The sequence below is a fragment of the Platichthys flesus genome, chromosome 15 (genome assembly GCF_949316205.1).
Source record: "Platichthys flesus chromosome 15, fPlaFle2.1, whole genome shotgun sequence".
NCBI lineage: Eukaryota > Metazoa > Chordata > Actinopteri > Pleuronectiformes > Pleuronectidae > Platichthys > Platichthys flesus.
The window spans coordinates 10,742,621-10,767,237 of record NC_084959.1 but is presented as its reverse complement, the minus strand read 5'-3'; the positions used below and the strand labels follow the sequence as shown (position 1 = coordinate 10,767,237).

Here is a 24,617-nt window from a genome sequence, read left to right as displayed (position 1 = left end):
TGTACGTCAGGGACACACCTGAGGCGGAAGCGCAAATTCTGTGTGAGCCGCGTCTTGACTGTTCACACAGGGAGCCATCCAGGAGGATGTTTTAGATGCTGGCTTGCCTTTCCACAGAGCCACGGGTGGTGACATCAGCAAATGTCCCTACTATGCTGCCAAAATGAGTAGGTTTTTATACATCTCTTTGTATGCATCATGCTGCTATGGGGAACTGTTGTGAAATGAAATGAACTCTCCTTTTTTTTCTGTTCATACTGAAATAAAGTGGATTCACTTGGTCTGACGTTTTGCGATCACATCTTTAAAAAACACCTCATTAACTTCACATGGGGGGGAAATGTTTTTGAGAAAAGATTCCAGATTCATTCACAAGACTGGCACTCAGTAGAGCTCAACAGAGCCGTATAGGTTCATCTCTGATCCATACAGCTTCCTTCTACCAAGTTGTGTGGTTATTGGTCTGGTAGTTTATTACATAAACCTGTTGACTGACAAATCAGAGGTGAAAACATAACCTCCTTAGCAGAGGTAATAAAACCTCCTCACATTTATCAAGGAAATGTCACCAACGTTAATAATTATCAGAAACACAACAGGAAATTAAAAGTAGAATGCAATGTTTCTGGAATATCTAATTAGTTGACAGGTAATTTTCTGTTGGTCGACTTATCAATTAATTTATTAAAAGCTTATTTTCCCCTGCTACTTAGTCTATATGGTTTTTATATTGTGTTTTATTTACTTTGTATATATTGGTCTATTTTTTTCGTGCACTGATTGCTGGTTGTACATCAAATTGCCCTTGAAGGATATTAAAGATTTTCTTTTATGGACAACTTTAGTTAAACACAAGTTGCAAAAACCAAGCTAGAGCAGCAGAGAAACCCAGCAGCCAGCAGGGGGCAGCCTCAGGACATCACATTGTAACAAGCAGCAGCAGAATGTGAGGTGTGTGCAGGCGTCTGAAGACAAGGTTGGAAGAACTACTGGGTTATTCTCTAACAATAGGTTTTTAAAGCATGTTAAATCATCCAGTATCTAAAATCCCAAAATATAAAAGTAACTTTTAAGTAAGGCTTGTATGTAGTAAAGTAGAAAATATTTACTCTGCAGTGTGTATCAAAAGCAGCATAGAATGACACTAACACACGCAGACAATGTGTTAACTGACATCTACTTGTACTGCTTAGTTCCCCACGGTGATCAGTAGCTGGAATGGCCTAGTCAGTAAAGTAACTGCTCCTGATACAGATGTCCCGGGTTTGAACTCCACTCATTCCCATCTTAAAGTTGTCAACATATTGAATTCTTAAAATTGGAAATTATTCTCTTATTAATTGCAAAATATCGTACACTATGTAAATTTAAATTAATTAAATAAAAAAACAGAAAAAAATAAAATAAAAAAAACTGCGTGCGCAATTCCTGCGCAGTAGGTTTCTGCGCAGCATGTGCGCAATGGGCTTCTGCGCAGAAGGTGCGCAGTAGGCTTCTGCACAGAAGGTGCAATGGCCTTCTGCCGCAGTGGCCTTTTGCGCAGAAGGTGCACGCGCAGTTTTTTTTTTTTTTCCCATTTAATTTAATTTAATTGTTATTATATTTAATTCAATTTTATTTAATTTAAACACACACACTCACAGGCTTGTGTGTGTGCGTGGCTCATTCATTAAATGTAAGTGTAAAGCTGATATTTGAATTTGTCATTAAAGTTTTTGATGGCTGTAAAAAACCCGGAAGGGAAGAATTTTGAACCGGAAGCAGTAGCTGCGCTGTGCGGCACGTGTTTCCTGCTACAGCAGCATGGGCTGGTAGTAGTGTTGACTGTTAGCTGATGTCTGTAGAGATGGTGGAGCTCTCCGTAAAAACCGCGGAGCCGGTCCGAGCCGCCGGCGTCCTGCAGCAGAACCGGGTCTTCCTCGACTTCTTCTGGGACCTGGCCAAACCGGATCAGGAGGTCCGGCTGAAGGCGGTAGAAGACCTGATCCAGTACCTGAAGACCAACGATAAGGTGAAGCAGCGCTGATCACTGTCACCGTTAAAAACCCAGCGTGGCACTGCCGCTGGTCCACTGCTGCTGGATCCCTAGGATAAAACTAGTGATGTTAATTATCACAGTAATAATGTCAGATATTATTCGTTTTGTGAAAATGATACAATACCACAAAGATACGATCAAGTGAAAGTGCATACGAAGTAGAAGTACTCATTAGTATGACGTAGATTGGTCTCTGTCAATACTACATTATTATACTATTGATCCATTATTGTCTATGTACAAACATGTAAACAGAGCTTTAATGTTGTGGTTGAGATGGAGCCTTTACAGCCTTATATACTTTTAGGTTCTTGTCTGCATCATGTTGCATCAACACCATATGTGTTTTTAGTTACAAGTTACTTTATATGATTTATATAAAGTAACTTGTAACTACAGCTGTATAGTAATATGAACAGTGTTTCTCTCTGACGTGGACAGGGCCCAGGGGCAAACATTTGTTATGTAGCCCCTCTCCACTATTTATGACCGTTTCATTATGTCATCAGGCACCTAAAAAAAAAACCATAACTCCCAAATTGAAATATTAGTTAACTGACATGAATTCACGTAATCTAGTTGACTGATAAAATGTTTAAGGGATTTTAAAGCAACAACAGAAAAGATCAACTGGAAGCAGCTTTTCAGCTGTGAATATTTGCTATTTTCCCAGTTTTCTATAATGACAATACATGGAAAGCAACATTTTGTCTATGGACCTTATTCCGAATAAGGTATTGTTTGTAGTAAGATAAATAAATTCCACATGTGTAAGTGTATAATAGTTGTGAAGTACGCAGCAGTTGACCATTGAGTTCTGCTCTGTGTTTCCTACAGGCAGATGAAATGGAATACACCTTTAAACGGCTGGTGGATGGACTGGGGCACGCACGAGAGACTGCGAGGCCTGGATTCAGTCTGGCTCTGGGACATGTGAGTGGAAACCACCCCTATTTTCACCTATCTGTCCATGTGGGACATTATAAACCCAAATGCAAAGGTCAATTTACTAGTTATTCAAGAGCTCTCAAATAAAGTTTTAATACTGGTGACTTCACCACAGCTGAACAAGAGCCATTCAAAACTGTGAGATGCCGTTGAAGTGGACTTTTAGTTGAGTTCCCTTTTGACTGTGTCACTCATCCTTTTCTAATATTGATAAATACAAGTCAACTGTGAGAATGAAACTTCAGCTCATTAGACTGTAGCCTCATATTAATCTTGCAGATATAAGAGTGTTATCAATTTTTGATCAGTTATGAGCATATAACCAAAGATGTTCAACAACCTTTTTAAAATTTTGATTGGCAAAATGTCATCATGTGGCTTAACAGTGGATGCTGAGCTTCAAACCACAAGTGATCAGTTCTAGCACTGACTTCGTTGAGCAGCAATAATCAACATGTGTTACATTAGATTGACACAAGTTTGTCTTTTACAGGTCTTGAGTGCGTTTGAGGACGTCCCTCTGCAGAGTGTCCTCGACAGAGTCAAAGAAAAGCACAATCTGCTGACAGTGAAGAAGGTGAGTGTTCTGTGTTTCCCCCTTCAGCTGCGGCAGCTTCACGAGTGAGACCTCTGCCCTTCAACCCTTTCTTTTGTTTTTCAGAAACTTATCAGAAATGCCATGTTTGGAAACCTGTTCGGCGTCCTCGCCCTTCAACAGTCCAGTCGCCTCTCTGAAGTGAGTAGTGTCCCCAGCACAAATGTATTTAGTGATCAGGTGCAACAGCTAAACTCAGAAAATAGGAGACAATGTTGTCGCCCATCACAGTGGGAAAGACTTTGTTGTAAATTGAAAAAATAATTATAGTCAATGTGAGCAAGTTGAAATGTGGGTAACATGTTTGCGTCTCTGCAGGAGCCGCAGGTGGTGCTGGGTTGTGTTCAGCTCCTCCAGAGCCTCAGTCAGCACAGACAACACTTGAAGGACCTGCCCAATAAAACCATGATGGACATCCTCAATGAGGTGACTCTAAGTTACACTCTCGTTCATACAGGGGCCTAATAACACATATTCACACATAATGCATGAGGAGTTTTAGTATCACTTTGAGTTGTGTGACATATTCCTTTTATTTCTAAAAATCTGTGTGATCCTGTCTGTCAGATCCCAGAGGAGGTTTTTGAGGAGGTCCTGCTGAGCACACTGAAAACTGACCTGGCCTCAGCCTTCAGCACTCCGGAACAGATGCAGTTGCTGCTGGTGGCGCTGCAGCGTTTCCCACAAACACTCAAACCCAAAAAACTCAAGAAGCTGCTGGGCTCCTCGACCATCATCAACGCTGAAAACATCCCAAAGTAAGAGCACTGTGATCGGCTTCATGTGGTCTCTATTGAGGTTAATGTTCCCCTTCCCTCTGTTACACATACCCCAACAATTATTCTGAATATCTAAGCAGTATTTGACGTTCTCTGGCAGGCTGGTAGAGGTGTTAAAGACGGCAGCTCGCTCTGTGAAGAAGGAGTGCGTCCTCCCGGGAGTGGTCCTGGACCTCCTGAAGCTCTCCCTGAAGGAGGACAGCTTCCAGCTCTTCTGGAGTAAAGCCATCGCAGAGGGCATGTTGAAGGATCAGCAGCAGGGACCGACACAGTGAGTCCTCACAAGAGAGGGAAAACTACAGGGAGCAAAAAGTTTATAATTTAACAGAAGTGATTCTGTGACCAAAATAAATCTAGTAGTTCAACATGGCAGGATCTTAAAGTGTCCTACCAGGCCCTGCAATTAATATGATGGTGGTGGTAGACAAAACTAACACATCCCTCCAAAATCTCCCATAGGTATCCAACTGCCTTTAAACCATCTGCATCAGCTCCATTTTCATTTGCTTTCTATATTGGCCAGTCCTCGTTCCAGTGAACAAAATTCATGTGTTCCTGGTGTCGTCCTCTCTGTTACCTCCAGTTACCTGAGCTTCCGTCTGCTGGGCAGCGCTCTGCCTCATCTGTCTGTGGACCAGCTGAAGGAGGTGCTGTCCGGGGAGGTGATGATGAACTACGGGGAGCACGTGGTTTCTGCTCAGGTCGGTGGAGATGTTTCGTTGATTTTATTTAACAGGTTAAACTCTTACAAGATGTTTCATGATTTAGAAAAATGGGTACATCCGGTTTATATAAGACACAGTTACAGCTAGTGTTGTGGCTCGATACATAAACAAAATATCTCTATATAGGCATTAAGGAGTGATTGTTAAGCTACTTAAACTGGAGCTCCCATCCATTAACATTTGACCAATTTAAATCTGATTTTTCATCGCTCAGAAACCTGACCGCTTCAAGCTCGCCCCAGAGATGGAAGTCTACGTGTCGGACTTCTTGCAGGGCTGTGAGGACTCGGATAAACAGCTGGTGGTGATGGTGGCCTTCTCCTCGCTGACCAACCAGGGTTACCCCGTGGTGCCGTCGGTGTGGAGGGTGGTGCAGCACCTCCAGCCTGCAGCTCTGCAGGGTTATGTGGACTGGCTGAAGCTCACGTTCACGAAGCCTCAGTTCGACAAGCTGCTGGACTTCAGCACTCGCAAACAGAAAGAAAACAAGGATGCACGGGAACAGTGAGTGTCTATGTTCGCTGTAAAATGTTTATCTTTATATGTCAAGTCTGGTGATGGAGATAGAGGCATACAACCAGGAAGTAACTGTTCATTTTCCCTCCCTCAGGAAAGAGGAGCCCATAGTCCGCCTGAGGAAGTGGATCGTTTCTCGACTCACCTCAATTATTGACAACCACCAGGTGAAGAAGCAGGAGGATCTCATCATGGATGTGGCCAGGTGAGACTTGCCTCAAATGGAGAGATGGGGATGTGAAAGTCTCAGGGCTCGACAAATATTTATTTTTTTCTTGTTATTTTTCTTCCAGGTTCGTCTTCTTCCACGCTTTCTTCAGCTCCACGAAAGCTACGGCTGACATCGCAGAGACGAAGGGGAAGCTCTCCGTCCCAGTTGATGATAAAACCAGAGCAGTGCTCGTCAGTTCTTTCTTTGGGTGAGACATGAAGTCCTCTCTGCTGCTGTCAGACAGCTTTCTCTTTACTCCTCTCAGTCTTTGTTAAAGAAGATGGTGTGGAAGATATGTTCAGGGAAAGAAACCAGCTGTTACGATAGGATACAACATGCAGTTATTGTTGAACTTGATTGAAAGCACAGGATATTTGTACATTGCAAATCCTGTTCCTGGGACCTGTCGCCTCTCTGCATCACTATTTTTCTGTCCGTCCACCATCCAGTCTTCTCCTGTCCATGCACCACCTGCCCCTCGCTGACGACTCAGCCGAAGGCGCGGCCGCCAACCAGAAGCGAGTGCTGGGTGCGACAGCCGATGGCACCATGTGGATCTACCACCTGGTCCAGTACGCCCAAGTCCTGCTAAGCCACCCAAAATCCATCCAGAGCAACAAACCTTTCAGCCCTGAGCAGACACAGGCCTGGGACAGGTAGGACGAGACAATCTCCTCAGATAGTTTGTATTCTGCGATGCAACAGCAGGACGTGACCAAGATAATGAAACCACCCAATGCTTCTCTTCTTCTACACTCTTCCACTCTCCTTTCAGCATGCTGGAGTCAGTGGCGAACCTGAAGAAGAAAGCAAAGAAAGGCCAAACCACAGAGAGCCGTGCCTTCCAGCAGCTCTTCCTATTAGTCGGAATGCACCTCTTCAAGGTACAACATCCATGTTTTGGGATTATCATACCCTTTATGTTAAGGGTAAATTGTCATCTTGACTGAATACTGTAATTATGTTTCCTCTGAAGGCGCCTGAGGAGCTGCTGGACATCATGAAGGACCTGCAGAGCTGTGTCGACAAAGCCCAGGAGAAGAAATCCAAGAAGAAAAAGAAGAAGCAAGGTGAAGACTCAACTCATACACAGCGATTTTTAATCACACAAAATTTCAATATATATATAAATATATATATATGTGGCGTCACCTATATATATATATATATATATATACAGTTTATTAAGAGTTAAATTAGAAGAGGTGACGCCACTCATGTGTTTGCGTGTTTCATATGTTGCTCAAGCAGGTAAAATTAGTTACAACAGCAGAAAACAGCAATCAGGGCTTTGCTAAACACGTAGATATACAGTGCAGACTTACCCTCTGTCTGCTGTCTGTTCACCACCTTTTGCCTCATCAACTGTTTAAGCTGTTAATATGTTAGATGTTGTGTTTACGGCTTGTCCCTCTGCACCCAAGTGGTCAAGGAAATCAGTTAAATTCTTCTTTAACGTGTGAATTGTCCCTGCTGCAGCCACAGAGGAGGAGCAGGAGCCTGATTGGGTGGAGGTGATGGTGGACATCTTGTTGTCCCTGCTGTCCCAGCCGAGCCGCCACATCAGACAGGTCTGCAAAACCGTCTTCACCTCCATCTGCCCCCACGTTACCCAAGCCGCCCTCACCGCCATCTTAGAAGTAAGTAACACACACAAGTTATTTCACTGTCAAATAGCAAAGAAAGTTATTTCTGTAGATCAGTGACACTGGCAGCTTTGTGTTTGACTGTATTTCTTGGGCTTTGTTTAGGTTTTGGACCCAGAGAAGGATGAGGAGGACGGTGCTGTGTCTATCACTGACGACAAAACCCAGAAGACAAAACTAGATGAGGAAGATGGGGAGGAAGAAGAGGAGGAAGAGGGTGAAGAGGGGGAAGAAATGGAGGTCAGTTGTAATCTTATTACAAATCTTTTCTCGTATTGTTTCACCTTCAACTGTTTATATTGTCTTTTATTTAATGATCACACGGAAATAATGCACATATCTTTACGGTTAGTAAGTAAACACTTGATACTCATATTCTACAACCTGGTGTTTACTGTGCCAGGAGGAGTCCTCAGAAGGAGAAGATGATGACTCGGACAAGGATGATGAAGCAATGGAGGAAGAGGAAGACGAGGAGCAATTGGAAGGAGAGGTGGACCAAAATTTCCGTTTGGACTTGATGAAGGTGTTGCAGCAGCAGAACGCTCTGGTGGGTTCATGATTGTTTTTTGTCCACTTGGAGGCAGTGTTACATTGTGTAAGCTCACTGAAAACTACATGCGGTTACGTCATGGCCTGTCAATAACGATGGATGATGCATCTCCAATTTTTTCTGCTGTACAAAGGTTAAGGCAATCTAGATCATTTCTCTTAACTTTTGGGGAGCTGTCATGTGCATCTTTATATTAAGTCTTATGAGCTGGAGCCCTTTATACATTTATGTGCGTGTCTCTAGAGACATTTTAGATGAGAATAACATGGCTAAGGCCTAATCAGACTCTTCAGCAGAGCTGGTTTATAACCTTGTGAATGTTCAGGCCACAGAGGAGGATGCCAGCGATGAAGAAGACCTGGATGATGACGCCATGATGGAGCTGGATAAAGGCCTGGCAGCTGTGTTCACGGAGCATAAGAAGGCGGCCCAGGCCAAGAAGGATGAGAAGACAAAAAAACACAAAGAGAAGATGCTGGTCCGGGACTTTAAGATCAAGGTAGGTTATCCTCAGTGTGGGGTCTTGTAAACATTTTTTGGAAAGGTCCTCAACCTTTCAAACCTCAAATCTGTGTCCCTTTGTTTCTCCGCTGCAGGTGTTGGACCTCATTGAGGTTTTCGTGGCACGGCAGGCCGGCAGTCCTCTGGTGCTGGGTTTGGTGGAGCCTCTGCTCAACCTCATCGACAGAGGAATGAGCTCCGACAGCAACCAGCAGGAGCAGGACTTCCTGCGCCGAGCTGCAGACATCTTCAGGTAACGCTTTCTTACTGTGGACACGGCCCTACGTTAGATTTTAAAATAATCAGATCTCTCCTTAAGATTTCTGACATGTATATTTTAATTTTCTAGCATGACCAGGCTTTTAATGAAGGTATTACGTTTGCTGTTGACCTGTTGGTATAATTTTTTTTTTTTTTTGCAGGAACCAGCTTTGTAGGTCCAAGGTTTACTGCAGGACCGCTGCTGACAGACAGGGGGAGCTCCATGACCTGCTGGAGAAACTGATGACCAAAGCCCAGAAACTGAACGACTCCTCAGTTTGTCTCTACTACTTCAGGTACAATTTCATTTCTAATGAGTAGAGAAGAAATTGAGGCTACGTAGTTGATAGATTAGGTTTTAATACTGTTATTACATGGGCCACATTTGAGCCAATACAGTACCAACAATCTGAACTGAACCGTTCCACTCACTCCACACACTGTGTTTGCAGTGCGTCTCTGTACGTGGTGAAGGTGCTGAAAGGAGTTCCTCCCACCGCCGAGACAGAAAAGCAGCAGACGGATGAGAAGTCAGCGGAAAGCGAAGTACGTTCTCCACAAACTAATTCATGTGTCACATTTCTGAGGTTTCAGCTTCCATCCAAATACAATGGAGGTGAACGGAGATTCTATTTTCCAAGTTTATTTTTCTAAACCTCTATTAAATGACGGAAGTGTAACTGAAAGTAATGAGACTTCACAGCAGACATTTTGACATGGGGAAAGCAGCAGTGCCATTGATTAATGACAAGTCACTCACTAGTAGGCAGTGATTAATTAAAATGTGCTTCCATTGTTGCCTTTTGCTTTAGTCAATGCTCCGACTTCTCCAACTCAGTCAAACTTAAAATCGTATTAGCAACTTCCTTAAGTCGACATGGAATTAAGTCACCATTCATTTTATTATTTACACATTTTCTTTTCCCACTGTAACATGTTAAGATTACTTATTTTCTACTCCGGACCCTCTCATCTCACCTTTTTATATTTACGTATTTACAGACATGCCTCAATTGGTAGAAGACCCTGAAAGGTGTGTGTTGTCTCATCTTTTATGGCGTCTGTGTGTTTGCAGCTGAGGTTCATGGGTAACTTGGATGCAGATCGCGTCTCGGCCGTCTTCAGGGAAGCTCTGACCTCCTTCATGGGCCGCAGGAAGAGCCCTCTGACCGCTCAGATGTTCACAGACTTGTTCAACAGATTCCCCGTGAGTACAGCGACACGCGTCATTCAGAGAGCAGAAGTTAGGTCAGGACACCACAGACGCAGAGGGTCACAGGGAGTCTCCACTCACAGTTACTGATGCAGCTCGTGTGTTGTTTTCCAGGTTTTGTGTGTGAGTCTGTTGGATACAGCTGTGCAGCACATCACATCTGCAGTCAGACAACATCAGCAGGTAAATGTTTTCACATTTTTCTACAGCAGTAACAGTTATGTAGCTAAATTACTGATGACCATTTATCTAATGGTTTATATACAGTTTGCTAAGTGATTGTCAGGAATAACACTGGGTGGTTAGGCAGAAAGGAGCCAGAAATAAAGTCTTGCGATCATCACTAATTTGCACAAAGACAAAAAACGAACGACGTATAGCACAAAGTATCAATGTGTTGAGCAGACCTCTGACCGTGTCGTCCCGCTCTCTGACCTGAAACACGACTGCACAGTGGATATTACCCATGATCCCGAGCTTCATGACCCAGAAGAGCTGCTGCTGTAAGAAATACACCAAAAACTATTCAAAATTATTTATATTTTAAAATTGTCCTGGCTGAATATTGGGTGTAAAAAACTATTCGAATTACTTCAAATTATTTTTGCCTTATAGTTCTTTTAACTGATGTACAGTTCATCCTTGCGATTGACCTGATTTTGACAATTAACTCTGCGACAATCAGTCAGTTCCACACTTCTAACAGGAGATTGTACTCGCTCAAGTAGAGCAATAACAGACGTTCAGGGTGAGGAGCGGTAATGAAAGTGGTACCACTCTCTCTACTCCAAGTCAGAGAGCCAAAGCATTATTTTGGAAGCTGCTATTTTAGGATAAAACAGTTGCGTAGTGTTGCTTTAAAGTGTAAAATTGCTGATGGTCTGTATTTATCATATTGTCCTAAGTCCCGTTGTCATTGGTCTACACTCCAACTTCCCCAACCTCCTGGAGACATTGGTCTTTTTTTAGCACCTTACTTGGAAAGAGGAGAGAAGTGTAAATCTGTTGGAGACTATTTTTGTCTGCTGATTAATCCAGATTTGGTCTTGTATTATTTACAGCAACAGAACAAGGTGTGTGTTATTGAGCCAAAACAAAGTTCTGACAACCTGCTCCCTCCATCTCAGCTGCTGAATCCACATTTATCAGCAGCTCATTCTGCAGTTAACTCCTTGTGTATGTTAGATGTCCTGTTGATGGACATTGTTTCATGTGTGTGTGTGTCTTTGCTTTAAGGGCCAAGCTTGTGTGCTGGTTTTGCGGGGGATGCAGAGCAGGGAGGTTCAGAAGCTTCTGAGCGGTGCTCCTTGGACAGAGCTGTGTGTGAAGATTACAGGTCAGCTGGCAGCGGTAAGTCGACACAGCTCCACATCACATGTGTTGTACATCACAGGAGTAACAGAGAGCCGGAGCAGCTGCCAAACACAGGAAGTCAGGAAGAAACCATCTGCTGTTAAAGGAATATATGAATTTTACAGGAGGTTTTAGCAATTCCTCACCAGTTTGAATGAGGTGGTTTATAGTCCTATTGTAGTGGAAATAACCTGTAACGTACAACACTTCTGTTAAAGAACATGAACATACTACAACAGGTTTGTAGATTTATACGAATAATACACATTAACTTTAGAGAGTAACAACATGTCCATGTTGTTATTACTTACAGCTGCACTGCCCCAAGTGGTGAAAAAACATTTTATTCAGGTCTAACAGGAATCTTGACCATATCGGTTCCTGTTAAATTACGGCTGTCACTTTTTCGCAAAAATCGAGGCCAAACTATTTTCAACGCACAATTTGTTAAATGTATTCAAATACGACAAGCTGGTAGTGAGCGCCTTCTGCTGGTTCACAAGGAGAACTACTTCAGGCAGTTGGATGCGCTGTGTATTGAATTTGAGCCTCTCATATATATATATATATATGAACCTTTCACCCCACATTCGAATGAAAAATGAGAGAATATTGTATGACAATTACAGCCGTAACTGGTGATGTGGGTGCCCTGACCTGGTACCATTAGACTGTAGTTCCGCATTTTGTCTGTCAATATCTGCCTGATTAAAATTCATATGTCTGTGTGAACATGAGGCTGTAACTACCCATCTTTTCCACAGCTCATACACCCGAGCCCCTTTAGGCTTGTGGGGATTTTAATTATATTGTTCTCAGGCTTTATGAGTTTGCGTCATACAGTGATAAAGGATGATTAGAGTAAAAACGGCACTGACTGTCCTCTGTGTGTCCTTGGGACAGAGGAGAGTAAAGCTTAGCATAATTACATGCTTTTGCAATTCGTCACTAAACCAATTCTTCTCTGTGTTCTTTTCCTCCTTGACAAAAAAACTGAGCCATCTAAACAGCAACACTGTTTTCATTTCCAGGGGCTAAATGTTATCATAAGATGAGACAGTGACTTCTGAGCTGCTCGGCTAATCGTTGAATATGATGAAGAGTTTAGTTTTGTGTGTAAAAATGACAGTGACAAAAATACTGGGGTTACACAGTGTTTGTTATTGTATCCGTCAGCCACACAGCTTGTGGGCTGCTCAGGTTGATTAATAAACAAATATTGAATTCTAGTCGAGCATAACTAAGATAAGATTTATTGATCCTAGCTAAAGAAATTCACACATGAGGTAGACAAGAGAACATATGAAAATACAGAGAATATGTATGTAAAGGAAGATATTAAAATAATAATTATATATAGTCACAGAACCGATGACAAATAAATGTCCCTATAGCTGTTCTATAGGCAGATTATATTGTTATTAACCATTTATCACATATGTCTTGAAGCCTCATCAGCTGCAAATGTCTAAATCAGGGTTTAGACAAACTCAAGTCACGGACGTTTCAGTGACTCTTCCTTTCTCACTAAAGGCTTTGCGAGTTTAAATGCCCTATTTTATTTATTAGATGTCCTTTTGGCCGAGGGACTCTAGGATGCTGACGATTTAATCACTGCATCCTCGATAAGAGTCCAGCTTGGGACCATTGTTGCATATCTTCTCCTCTTTTTCTCTCTCTCTTCCTGTCACATCTCCATTATCTTCTAAATACAAAGTGAACCATAAAATTGATTTAGTTAGGGGAACGTGGATCAAGAGATATTTTAGTATCAGCAATAGTGTAAGCATCATTAACTCAACTATAATAAAGAACAATGAAAACACAAAATAGTACATAGGTAACTCACTTACCACGTTAATTAACACTTACTAAACATCATTGGTAATAATGAGTCAAACTGTACAATATTTATAATCTCACAGTGACTGTAACACCAGTGTCGTCCTCTTCTCTCAGTGTCTTCAGCAGCTTGGGGAACAGACTGAGAGCAAGGTGGTGAGGGAGAAGGTGTTGAAAACCCTGGAGCTCTCTCAGTTCCTCGTCAAGCACGTTCACCAGCAGGTAGGTTGGGCCTTGAGTGTGATGGTGACATCATAAGAGAGGGACCTGATCATGTGGTTTGACATTCTGCCTCTCCTGTCTCCGCTCTGTGTAGAAGCTGACCGTTGACCTGGAGCCCCTTCAAACGGTCCTGCAGGGCCTGACCAGCGTCCTCACGTTTAACCGGACCGGCAAGATGGAGGACACCTACTGGGCCGTCATGAAGCACTTTGGAGTCATGTGAGTTCATGTGGAGTTTACGATGTGTTAAACAAAATATTGGACAAGTGAAAGATCAGTTTTCTGTTATGTGTCTCTGTTTGGCACAGATTCTCACAAAAGCTTGTCCAATGGGCTTGTAGGTGTGTTAGTTAATACTGGTTCAGTGTGTTGTAGTTCTTTCTAAATAATGTAATACAACTACAAACAAGACCCAACAGTGAACTGATAACTTATTCTAAAAACACCCTGGTCAGGATTTATCTCTTTACACTCACTTTGGTTTCCCATGGTGTTTCTGGACTCGTCTACTTCACCTTATCTTCAATAATGGACAAGTTTAAGTAGTTGTGCTCTTATATTTCTTTATCAGTCGTACCTTACATAGGTCTTAAAACTCATTCATGTTCATGTAAACTTTTGCAGGAAACCCAAAGTAGAAAAAATAAAGCCTGATAAGGAGGTCGCACAACAGTCCCTTCCCAAGAAGAAGAAGGGCTTTCTACCTGAAAGTAAAAAGAGGAAAAAGCGCACAATGCTTGATTTAGAGCCTGCAGGAGTCGCAGTAGAGCAAGCCACCCCCGAAGACAAACCAGCAGCCGACAAACCAGCGGCCGACAAACCAGGGGCCGACAAAGGACAGGCCAAAAAGAAACGCTCCAAGAAATCAAAGCAGAAGCGACCGGCCAATGGCGCACCGGCATCTCAGCCCAACCCGGCCAAGAAGAGCAAGACACAACCAGAGAGCAAGATGGCAATGAAGAAGAAAAAGCCCAAACAGAAGAAAGAGGGAGGAGGGCCAAAGTGATGTGGACACTGTTATTTTTAATGGACACAAATTTGTTTTTTGTTAATTTCCTTTATGGCCGTGTCTTCGTCTGTTAATTTGTCTGCTGCACACATGGTAATCACCGCTGCCACTCTGTGTCCGGCAATATGTTGCCGTATGAGATACTAAAAAGTTCCAATGTGTGGGAGTGAATTAGGAAAATATTATTTTTCTAATGTGCGGCTTTTGATTAAAAATATATAAACAACTCCAGAATGCCTTGAGGAACTTTCTTCATATTTTGGTACAATTGTTAATTTGGAGGTCAAAGGTCACGGTGGCCTCGTGTTCACGTGAACATCAGGAAAACCTGTTGGGAATTTTTATTACACCCGGCATCTCTCGGATCCGTATGACCTGACTAGAATTTGGAGGTCAAACGTCACTCTGACTTCACAAAACCCTTTTGAACCTCATGAATTCGTTCTCGTAACAAATCCTTGAGAATTATTTTAAATTAGGCACAAATGTTCACTTATACTCAAGGAGTAACTGATTCGATTTTGACGGTCAAAGGTTACAGTGAGAGCATTGACATCTTGAACATGATCTCTTAAGATTTACTTTAGGGAAGGGTTGAAGACAAACAACTGCTTGGTAATAAATCTAGTTTAGGTTGAAAATCTAAGTTTAATGCTTGTAATGACCAATTTGAAATTTGAAATCTAGGTAAAGTCAATCAATGCAAATATTATAGGCATTTAAACTTTAGGGAGGATGCTTCCAAAATAACATCCAGGAATAGTTTTTAATCATCAGTGAAGTTAATACAAAGTGAAGAGAAAAAGACCAAAATGGAATCACTGTTTGATGTGACCACCCTCTGCTTTGAAAACAGCACCACTTCTCCTTAAAGCTGCACTGGTCTCCTCAGTAGTTGGAGACTGCCTGACTCTCTGGTGTTGAGATCAAGGCTCTGTGGGAGCGGTGCCTTCTGTCGCAGGACTCGATGTCCTTCTTGTGGCTGAAGATAACTTCTTAATGACTCTGGCTGCAGAATGAATTTAGGACTGTTCAGGATATAAACCTCTAAAGTCCCTAAAACTTTAATACAGCACTGTATATTATGTCTGCTAATACTAACCCCTCGTGGAGAACAAAGCAAACTTTTAAATTGTTTGGTTTTGATTGTCCTCTTGTATCATTTTTAACTTTGAAAGCATCTTGTAAATGTGTTTTGAAAGATGCTATATAGAGGAAAGTTTATTCTAAACTTTTTTCAGATGCTTATTAATACACAGTCGGCCTAATAAGCAAGACAGTTTGTGAGGTTACATTGGTTTGGTTTGAAATGAAGGACATGACATCTAGTATTAGACTCATTGATGTGTTTTCAATGATTCTTGTGAAATGACTCCATGTGATGTACCTTTATTGATCCTCTGTAGGAGGAATTAAAATTTGAGCACAAAATAGTCGCAGCACAAGGGGAAAATGTAATGAGAAATATAATGATAGAAAAACACTGAAATAATACGATAAACATGTGATGGCACAGTCAAATTCTAATGTTATACAATATGTGCTCAGCAGAAGATTTGTATTCTTAGACTGCGGGTGCAGTGGCATTGTTCTGGCTGAAGAAAAATATGTCACATGTGCGAACTGACAGAAATGCTACGCCATTATATCAGAGTGTAAAATGTCACACGCCTTTGCAGAGGAGGTGAAGTTGCCTTTGTGCTGTAAGCCAAGGTGAGAAATCGCACACAACTCTAATTTACCTGTCACCGAAATGATGCAGCGGCCCACAAATGGATTACTGTACGGGACATGAAGCCGTGCAGCCATAAATCTACAAGAGTGTCAGGCAAGGTGGCAGAGCCATCCATCAGGAATCTCATCCAGAAGCCCCCTTTACTGCAGGAACCTTCAACGGGAACCATCTTACAAGCATTACACATGCAATCTGATGTTTGGTCATGTAGGACCTGCATTGGGGGTGTATTTATCCTACTAATGTTAGTATATAAATCTCGCTCTACACATTATCATGAAGTAGAAATAACATTTGAAATATAAAATGTACACTTTAATAAAAATTGATTGTGGGTTTGATTTACTGTGATTTAGGGGCTTAGTGGACAGTGAACATCTTAAGTATGAAATGAACGATTAAATAAATAAATGAAAATACTTTTTAAGATCCTCAAAAGTTTTGTTTATACGTAAGTAATACTAAAAAAGATTTTATAACATGATTACTCAATAATCATAACTACATTATTACAGGAGTTAAGGGTGGTTGTCCCCAGTTGTATAACAAAATAGTTTTATAGTTTTCTGTGGGATCATCTTGCAAGCATGACAGGAAATTAGTTGTTTGGTCCTGTATTGCAGCCAGGATCTGCAGCGGTGATGTATTTGACCTAATAATCAGTGAATGTAATAGCTCTCTCTAAATTTGTGTTTATGCGTGTGTGCGTGTGTGCTTTAGTGACAAACCCACCGTAAATGTTCTCATCTCCACAGAGCAATTTTTAGCAGCATCTGTCATAAACTCACTGTGTACTATCCGCTCAGCACCACACAGCAGAAACACAGTGTTAAAAACTATGTGGTGAATATGGTGGTGCAATTAGGTACCTCGACTTTTCCCTTAGGACTTGATGGAGACTAAAAGCAGCTAAATAAGAGTGAATATTAGACACACCCACACATTGCATAAATCGCTGGTCATGGTCCCAGAAAAGATGAGAACTCTTCCTTGGGCCGAATGAAGCGAATGAAAAAAGAAAATCTAAATAAACAACTAGATTCAAAAATGTGTTAATTTTTTCTGCCAGAGGCATTTAGAAAGGGAGGTCGTGTGAAGCTAACAGCAAAGACTGTCAAAGTTATCATGCACAAAATTCCATCGTAATCCATCCAATAGTTGTTGAGATATTTTAGTCTTGTTCTAATGGTTGAAACGCCATCATACAGACTTACGTTGCCAGTCACACTGCTGCTGGAAATGGCTTTAATACTGGAAAAGGAAGCAATGTTTTGATTCTGTCCCATTTGTACTCCTGCTGCTCTGTTTGAGTGACTGTTCCCTATAAAAATGAAATCATTCATTGGTGATTTGTATGATTACTTGTGTCAGTAATGGTTCTGGTCAAAATTATGGATGACATGCAGGAGAATAAGGAGTACATGTGTATATCATGTTGTACAGAGCAAAGCCTTGTGTTCAACCGCTCCAACAAGGAGTTTAAAAGTTAAACTTTCACCACAGAAAAAATAATGCAGCCTTCAGACAAGTGTGATTTGTTGTTCCTTCTTCGGCCTACAGAGCACCGGGTAACCTCACAGCCACAGCTTCAACCTGCTGTAATGAAGCATATAAACAGACACTGCTGGTGACAAATCATCCACCTCGAACCGTGACAGCAGGGGTGAGAACAGGAGCAGCGAGATGAGATATAGAGCGCGCAGCCAATCTGCTAATACAGCTCAGTGGAATAATCAGACCGAGCTGCAAAGTCGAGGGCGAAGCCTCATAAATATGTGGGGGCTGTAAGCGAGCGCAGGCCCGATCCATCCCTTTACCTTATGAAATATTTCACTTCCTATGCAATCACGCTGTAAAATGCAGTCTATTTTTCTGATCTATTACGCAGTGGACTGTGGAGTGTTTATCATTACAGTATTTTGTCTTCACCGATTTTGCTTTTGTTAAAAAGCAATGGCCCTTTTTTGTTCTGATGCTCCTCAGCAGGCAGGTTGGCAGGCCCGCTGGCAGGGTGTTAGTGTTATATCGAGTGCAACCAGAAACCCATTCATTAGTGTACCCAGTACTTTCCCTGTCAGGCCTTGTAGGAACAATCAGAGTCGTTCCACCACTTATTGGAGGAGGCCGGAATCTGCGTGCATCACAACCCACTTTGCCTCTCCTGTTAAATACTTCTGTGCTGAAATCTCTCGGTTCCTCCAGTAATAATTTATAGGACCATACCAATTTTGGTCCATGTTTCTTGTCACTCTCTACAAAACTCACATTGCAATATTTATAATAATGTCGACCTTCTCCAAAAGCAAGCAAGAGGTAAAACTGTGTGTGTGCGTGTGTGTGTGTGTGTGTGTGTTCAAAAAAGAAACTGACTGGCATAACAAAACCAACGACCGCCAACTCGTGCAAGTCTCTGGTGCCTGCAAGTTGATCTTCATACGTTACAGAAATGAAAGGAAGTCAATGATTGTCTGGAAACACACACAAAAGAGAGGGGGGAAAGCAATGAAAACTGTACGTGCTCAACAGATTACATTATAAAATGATTCACTGAGACAGTCCGAGCCATGTCTCAAAAGCCAAGGTTACTCCCAACAATTCAATAACGAAACCAAGACAGCAAGATAAAAGTGTAATGGGTTCTTTTCCTGGGTCGTGTCCTCATCCCTCCACCAAGTTTGATGGAAATCGAGTTGTGTAATCCTGCTGAAAGATAAACAAACATAAGACACGGGTGCAAACATAACCTTCTTGGTGGAGGAAGTGAAACCTCACAGCTTTCCTAAATGCTCTGTTGGTGGAGGCATAATGGGGCTTAAATTGTAGACCAGGATATCCAATAATTAAAAGTTAAAGAAAATAGGTTAAATTTTTGTGGCACTTTTCCAAACCAAGAATTTACTCAGCCAGGAGCAAGTCATTCATGATTATATAATCTTACTAAAATGTTTTAAATTGTAATAATCAACAGACAACCAACACCCTTGTAAAGTCTTTGTGCAGCTCAGAGGAGCCACTCCCATGAGACAACAAAACCCTGAAAACTGGCCTCATTAATTCTAAATTAGGCTGTGTACAATAACTAGGCTATTCCCTGAGCAAACCTAAATCACACAAAAATAACTCACTCTGTCTCGCTTTAATGCAACTCTGTTACCCTGACAGTAAATAGCAGCAGTCAATCATCTATTCACAGTAAATCCACTCCAAACCACTGACCTCTGACCTCTAATCTTCATTTCACAGCAAGTGACCGTCTCCCCTCCCTATAACGACTTAGAATCAATTTATTCCTAGTCCCTGACCACCACTGACCTCCATCCATTCCCAGTCACTGACCTCCATCCACTCCAAGTCACTGACCTCCATCCATTCCCAGTCACTGACCTCCATCCACTCCAAGTCACTGACCTCCATCCATTCCTAGTCACTGACCTCCATCCATTCCTAGTCACTAACCTGCGTCCATTCCTGGCATCTGACCTTCATCAATTCCCAGTCACTGACCTCCACTGACCTCCAATGACCTCCATTGACCTCCATCCATTCCTAGTCTCTGACCTCCATTCATTTCTTGCCACTGACTTTCATAATTTCCTAGTGAGTGACCTCCATCCATAGCTAGCAACTGACCTTCATCCGTTCCAAGCCACTGACCTCCATCCATTCCCAGTCACTAACCTCCACCCATTCCTGGCCACTGACCTTCATCCATTCCCAGTCACTGACCTCCACTGACATCCAATGACCTCCACAGACCTCCATCCATTCCTAGTCTCTGACCTCCATTCATTCCTGGCCACTGACCTTCATCATTACCTAGTGAGTGACCTCCATCCATAGCTAGCAACTGACCTTCATCCGTTCCTGGCCACTGACCTCCACTGACCTCCATCCGTTCCTGGCCACTGACCTCCATCGTATTCCCAGTCACTAACCTCCACCTATTCCTGGCCACTGACCTTCATCCATTCCTTGCCACTGACCTTCATGTTTTTCATGTCAGTGACCTTCATCCATTCCTAGTAACTGACCTTCATCCATTCCTGGCATTTGACCTTCATCCATTCCTTACCACTTTCCTCAATCTACTACAGCCACCGACCTTCACTGTTTCCTATGCACTGAACTCTACAGGCACTTTCTGATTCTGACCTCCACCCAATCTTACTGACCTCCTACCCATTCCTAGCCACTGACCTCAATCAATCCATCTGACTGTTATTGTCCATCCATTCATCACCAGCTTTCCTCTTTCTCTGGCTTCCTCCTACCTTCCAATGAATTACAAGAGGGGTGTTTTGCCACTAAACAAATACATAGAATTCAACCCTGTCTTTAGCAGATGGAAAGTGTCACACTGTCACATCAAACAGGGAGATGTGAGATAGGTACAGACATGACTACAACAGTACCACATGAGAACATATTGTGGATCCTATTCTATAAGCGGTCCTGACGGAAACACATGTTTAAATGTAGAAAGCATTAGTCATCTTCTATTGACTTGCTTCCAATTTCGCTGCCAAGATAAATGGTTTCATTTGGTTTCACTTATGCTGGTGAGATAAGATGGGCAGACACTCTGTCAGTGCATCTTCCAGATCTGGAGTCTTGCCAAAGACTGCCTCATATCCCCTGTCTTTTTTGCAGGGGACACTTAGGAACATTGTCTCCTGGTATCTGGCCAACCCACTGACTGATGCTGATTCTCTTCCACTGACCTCCAATGAGACATGCCATGGCGCCATCACAGGCCATAAGGCTGTGGAGATTAAGAGCGGTACTACCGTGGATAACCTTCATGTCAGGAGGTCACTGAAAGATTGATGTTGTCCAAAGAGAAGACATTATGTTGTACATGCACTGGATCTGATTCTGTATTCGACAGACATGGTTCTACAGTACATGAAGTTAATTTATTATGAGAATTCATTATGCAATGATGTGGTCCTTTGGTAGCTATAAGACCCAAAGTCTGTGGATCTCCCCTGGTGAGGTCATTTACATATGTCTAGGGAAATGGGGGCTGAAATGAATATCCAGTCAAACATTTTCTTGTCATCTAACATCACCTGTACAATAAATGATGGGAATGAGCCATTCATTCAATGGGCTGGGAAGCTGCACGTTCACCTAGGTCATAACATTCAGATTTGAAGATCACTGACACATTCAACGAGTTAACATAATGTAAGTATTTATTTATAAACTTTGAATAGTACATATTTCCCTTGGATAAGGCAGATTATATGAACTCCATAAAGATGATGTTACTGTAAAACATTCCAGCTCTCATAATGGCATACATTTACAATGAATTCATATCATGAATGACACAGAATTTCTATTAGGCCCACTATTATGCAATATGAAGGATCATAAACAAAAGAAAAGATCGGCTTCAACAGAAACCCTCTACTGGAAGGATTCTCAATTTATTACATGTCAGAGAATACATTAGAAATACTCAAAGAAAAAAAAGAGAAAATACTCTATTAGCGCAAAAACTGACTATCTGACACATCAAAGAAAAATATCTTATGTGCATTACTACAGCAAAGAAGTCTTGCATCCTGTCAGGCTAACTAGAGCTAGCTACAGATGTCTAACAGACATTGGAGGACAGTACTTTATGCAAATATGCTAAGTCACTTAATTGAAGGAAAAAATACTACGCAAACAAATAAGCTATTTCTATAGCCTATGTGCAGTTTTTTCACTGCCTAACAGCACCACAACATCCACTATAGTCTAACTACATACTGGTAGTGTGTCAGAGGACATGCCAAGGCAGATCAGCGAGCCATTATGCTCCCGGTTGTGTCATCAACTCTTAATAATTCAACACAACAGTGTGTTACATCCCAGGGAGGATTTAAAGTTTAAACATCTCTGAGGTTCAAACAATGTTTTTGGGCTTGGAAGGGGGAGGAGGTCCAAAAGTCAAAGCAGGCAAATACTTTATACAATTCCCTTAAGGAGATATCGCTTGGCTAAATATACGAGTGTGAGAGGAAGGAGTGTGGCCACATGGCTAACCAGCAGATGGGTAACAGATTAAAGGGAAATCCAACATAAAGTGGCTTTGTCGGGTGTTGGGCGACCAGGTGATCCCTAACCCTAACACCTTCGACATATCTTGGCATCGATTCTAAAAACCTCTGGACACTACCGGAGCGATGAACACCATTCTTCTAAAAGGTATTCCCCTCATTTGGTGTTTTGGTGGCAGTGGTGGAGAGCGCTATCTAACACAATCAACAATCTCCAAATTGCATTCAACTCGTTTTTACATCTGGCGACTGCAATGAGTTTGCATAAGACTCAAATCATTTTTCCTACTCATCAAACTCGTGTGGGGGGGGGGGGCTTCTCTTAATGATTGAAATGTTTAACCTCGAGATACAGGTGATCACTCAGAACAACTTGGTATGGATTTCTAGTGACCTTTCCCCCGCTGTGAGGACAAGTGGAACCACACTGAACCAGCACAAAACGCCTCCTCTCCGCAACACAAAGCAAATGGATCCATTCGGCCTGCATCATTCTCTGGTCTCCTCGGGACATTTCTCATTTGATCGTATCGCTTTTCCCCTCCACATCTCACGTCGCTGACCTCCAAACTGTGAATTCATCTTTGTAATGCAGGGGGTTTACAAGCCTCTCTATGTAATTGTTAGCAGCCCGTCCTTGTTGTGACAGTCGGCTCACGTCCCGCTTTGACATTCTCAGTCACCTGCAGAGGAGTCGCTCCTCGGTTTTTCTTATTAAACTAATGCACCAGCGAAGGTGGGCTGTCTAGCACAATTTCCAACCTTAAATACTGACGTCTATCCAATGGATGTAAATCATTGTCTTGTCATCTTAATTCAAAAAAAGAATCAAATTGGCCAGATCAGTTTTTTTATACCTCAGAGCATGATAGGAAGTTAATTGATTAATTGAACTCTGAAGTTCACTTGTGTGGAAGCATCTACATTCTTTTGGTTTCTCTTCTTACATATTCCGGTTTCCATTTAACTTGCCAGCCATCTGCAGCGCCACTGTAGTTTAGGCCTACTACTCTGCTCAGTATTCTGCATTTATCTGTTTCCTGCTGTTTCTAAGTCATCTACAAGCAGCAGAGGTGGGTGTGGGAGTTCTTTGTGCCTTATTGCTTTTCCTGTTATTCCACAGTCCCGTTCCCTGAAGTTGCGCTGAGTTAACAGTCCAGAGCAACCGCCTCGTGCAGCTCGTCCTCCCCCGGTGCCCCGGTGACGTCCCCGCCTCCCTCGCTCCGGCAGGCGGGCTGAACCTCCCCGCATCTCACCGGCCGCACGATGACGCACGGCCTCGCGGGATCCCCGCTCGCCGCTGCGCGCTTGGGGCTGCGACTGTCGCGCTCGTATTCCTCCTGCGCGCGCTGGATCTTCCTCTTCCGGAGCTTCCTCTTGTGGAAGTGGAACGTTGCCAGGGAGACGAGGACGACCCCCGCGAGCACGGCCACCAGCACGAGGAGCGCGAGGGTGGAGGAGAACGGCGGAAAGAAGCCGAGCTGCTCCACGCAGGTGCCGTTGCCGTTGATGGCCTGGAGCGCCCCGTGGCAGCGGCGCAGCGGCTCCGGCAGCCGCGGGGCCTCGGAGGTTGTGTCCGTCATCCGGTCCACCTTCCCCCGGCCACGCTCTGTGTCTCTGACCCGAGTCTACCCCCTGCGTGCTCTCGGGGCTCAGCGCGGTGACACCGGCCCGCACATGTGGTTACCTGCACCGAAGAGAAGACACATGAGACCACTGCTCATCCAGAGGAGGCTGCCCGTCAGAACCATCAGAAACACGCCCACACACCCCCATTAACTGGCCCAGGCCACTTTAATATAGGAACACACCAATCTGGAACAATTAACATGGGAAAATGCACTTAATCACAGCCCTGTAGTGGAGCATTATGCAGCTGATCAGTGTATAAAGGGATCAGATGAGGCAGTGAGGACAATGGGCTATCATCTTCTATATCCTACAGGCCTTACAACGTCCTCCTTACAAGAGCATCTTCTCCTGATCTCCACGCAGCAGCCTCTCGGGGAACAGGAATGCCATCTTTACGCAGAGGATAATGTCTGCATCTGTTCCACAGCAACACACACACAGCCAGTTTAGATCAAAAGAAGAAAAATTCCCCATTCTTACCTGATGAAAGAGTCCGGGGGAACAGTCCGTGAGTGGAGAGCCGATTTGTGTAAATGGGGGAAACTGGATGGCGGTGACGTTATTTCATACAACGTGATGCTGCTGGTGAGCTTCGATCAGCCAGGACGCGTGAGACTGCCGCAATCCGCTCAGTCCTGGACTCCGCTGAAAATGCTCCGAGCAGGCTGGAAGGAGGGATGAACAAAAGCCCTCAGTTTGAATCGAAGTGGGTTTTTAGAAAATGCGATTAGAACAGAGCCGTGATCTGCCTCCTCTCCTCCTCCTCCTCCTCCTTCTCCGGTCAT

The 24,617-nt window shown here is 43.0% G+C and overlaps 2 protein-coding genes across 2 annotated transcripts; one reads left to right on the top strand and one right to left on the bottom strand.

Annotated features, from left to right (window-relative positions):
* The first annotated feature begins 1,788 nt into the window (after nt 1-1,788).
* Nucleotides 1,789-14,639, top strand: mybbp1a (MYB binding protein (P160) 1a). The gene is made up of 27 exons (XM_062406295.1): nt 1,789-2,011; nt 2,876-2,971; nt 3,480-3,563; nt 3,648-3,722; nt 3,900-4,007; nt 4,149-4,339; nt 4,461-4,631; nt 4,944-5,061; nt 5,300-5,589; nt 5,696-5,806; nt 5,895-6,020; nt 6,262-6,468; nt 6,588-6,696; nt 6,789-6,882; nt 7,292-7,452; nt 7,564-7,698; nt 7,862-8,008; nt 8,337-8,510; nt 8,608-8,765; nt 8,935-9,069; nt 9,226-9,319; nt 9,849-9,980; nt 10,101-10,169; nt 11,223-11,336; nt 13,299-13,403; nt 13,498-13,622; nt 14,028-14,639. The coding sequence occupies exons 1-27, from the start codon at nt 1,835-1,837 to the stop codon at nt 14,407-14,409; spliced, it is 3,888 nt and encodes a 1,295-aa protein (XP_062262279.1). The 5' UTR covers nt 1,789-1,834; the 3' UTR covers nt 14,410-14,639.
* A 6,688-nt stretch (nt 14,640-21,327) lies between these two features.
* On the bottom strand, nt 21,328-24,617 carry LOC133969205 (uncharacterized protein C11orf87 homolog). Its single transcript, XM_062405514.1, has 2 exons — nt 24,313-24,617; nt 21,328-23,887 (listed from the first exon to the last, which is right to left on the bottom strand). Exon 2 carries the CDS (start codon nt 23,781-23,783, stop codon nt 23,349-23,351), a length of 435 nt encoding a protein of 144 aa, XP_062261498.1. The 5' UTR covers nt 23,784-23,887; nt 24,313-24,617; the 3' UTR covers nt 21,328-23,348.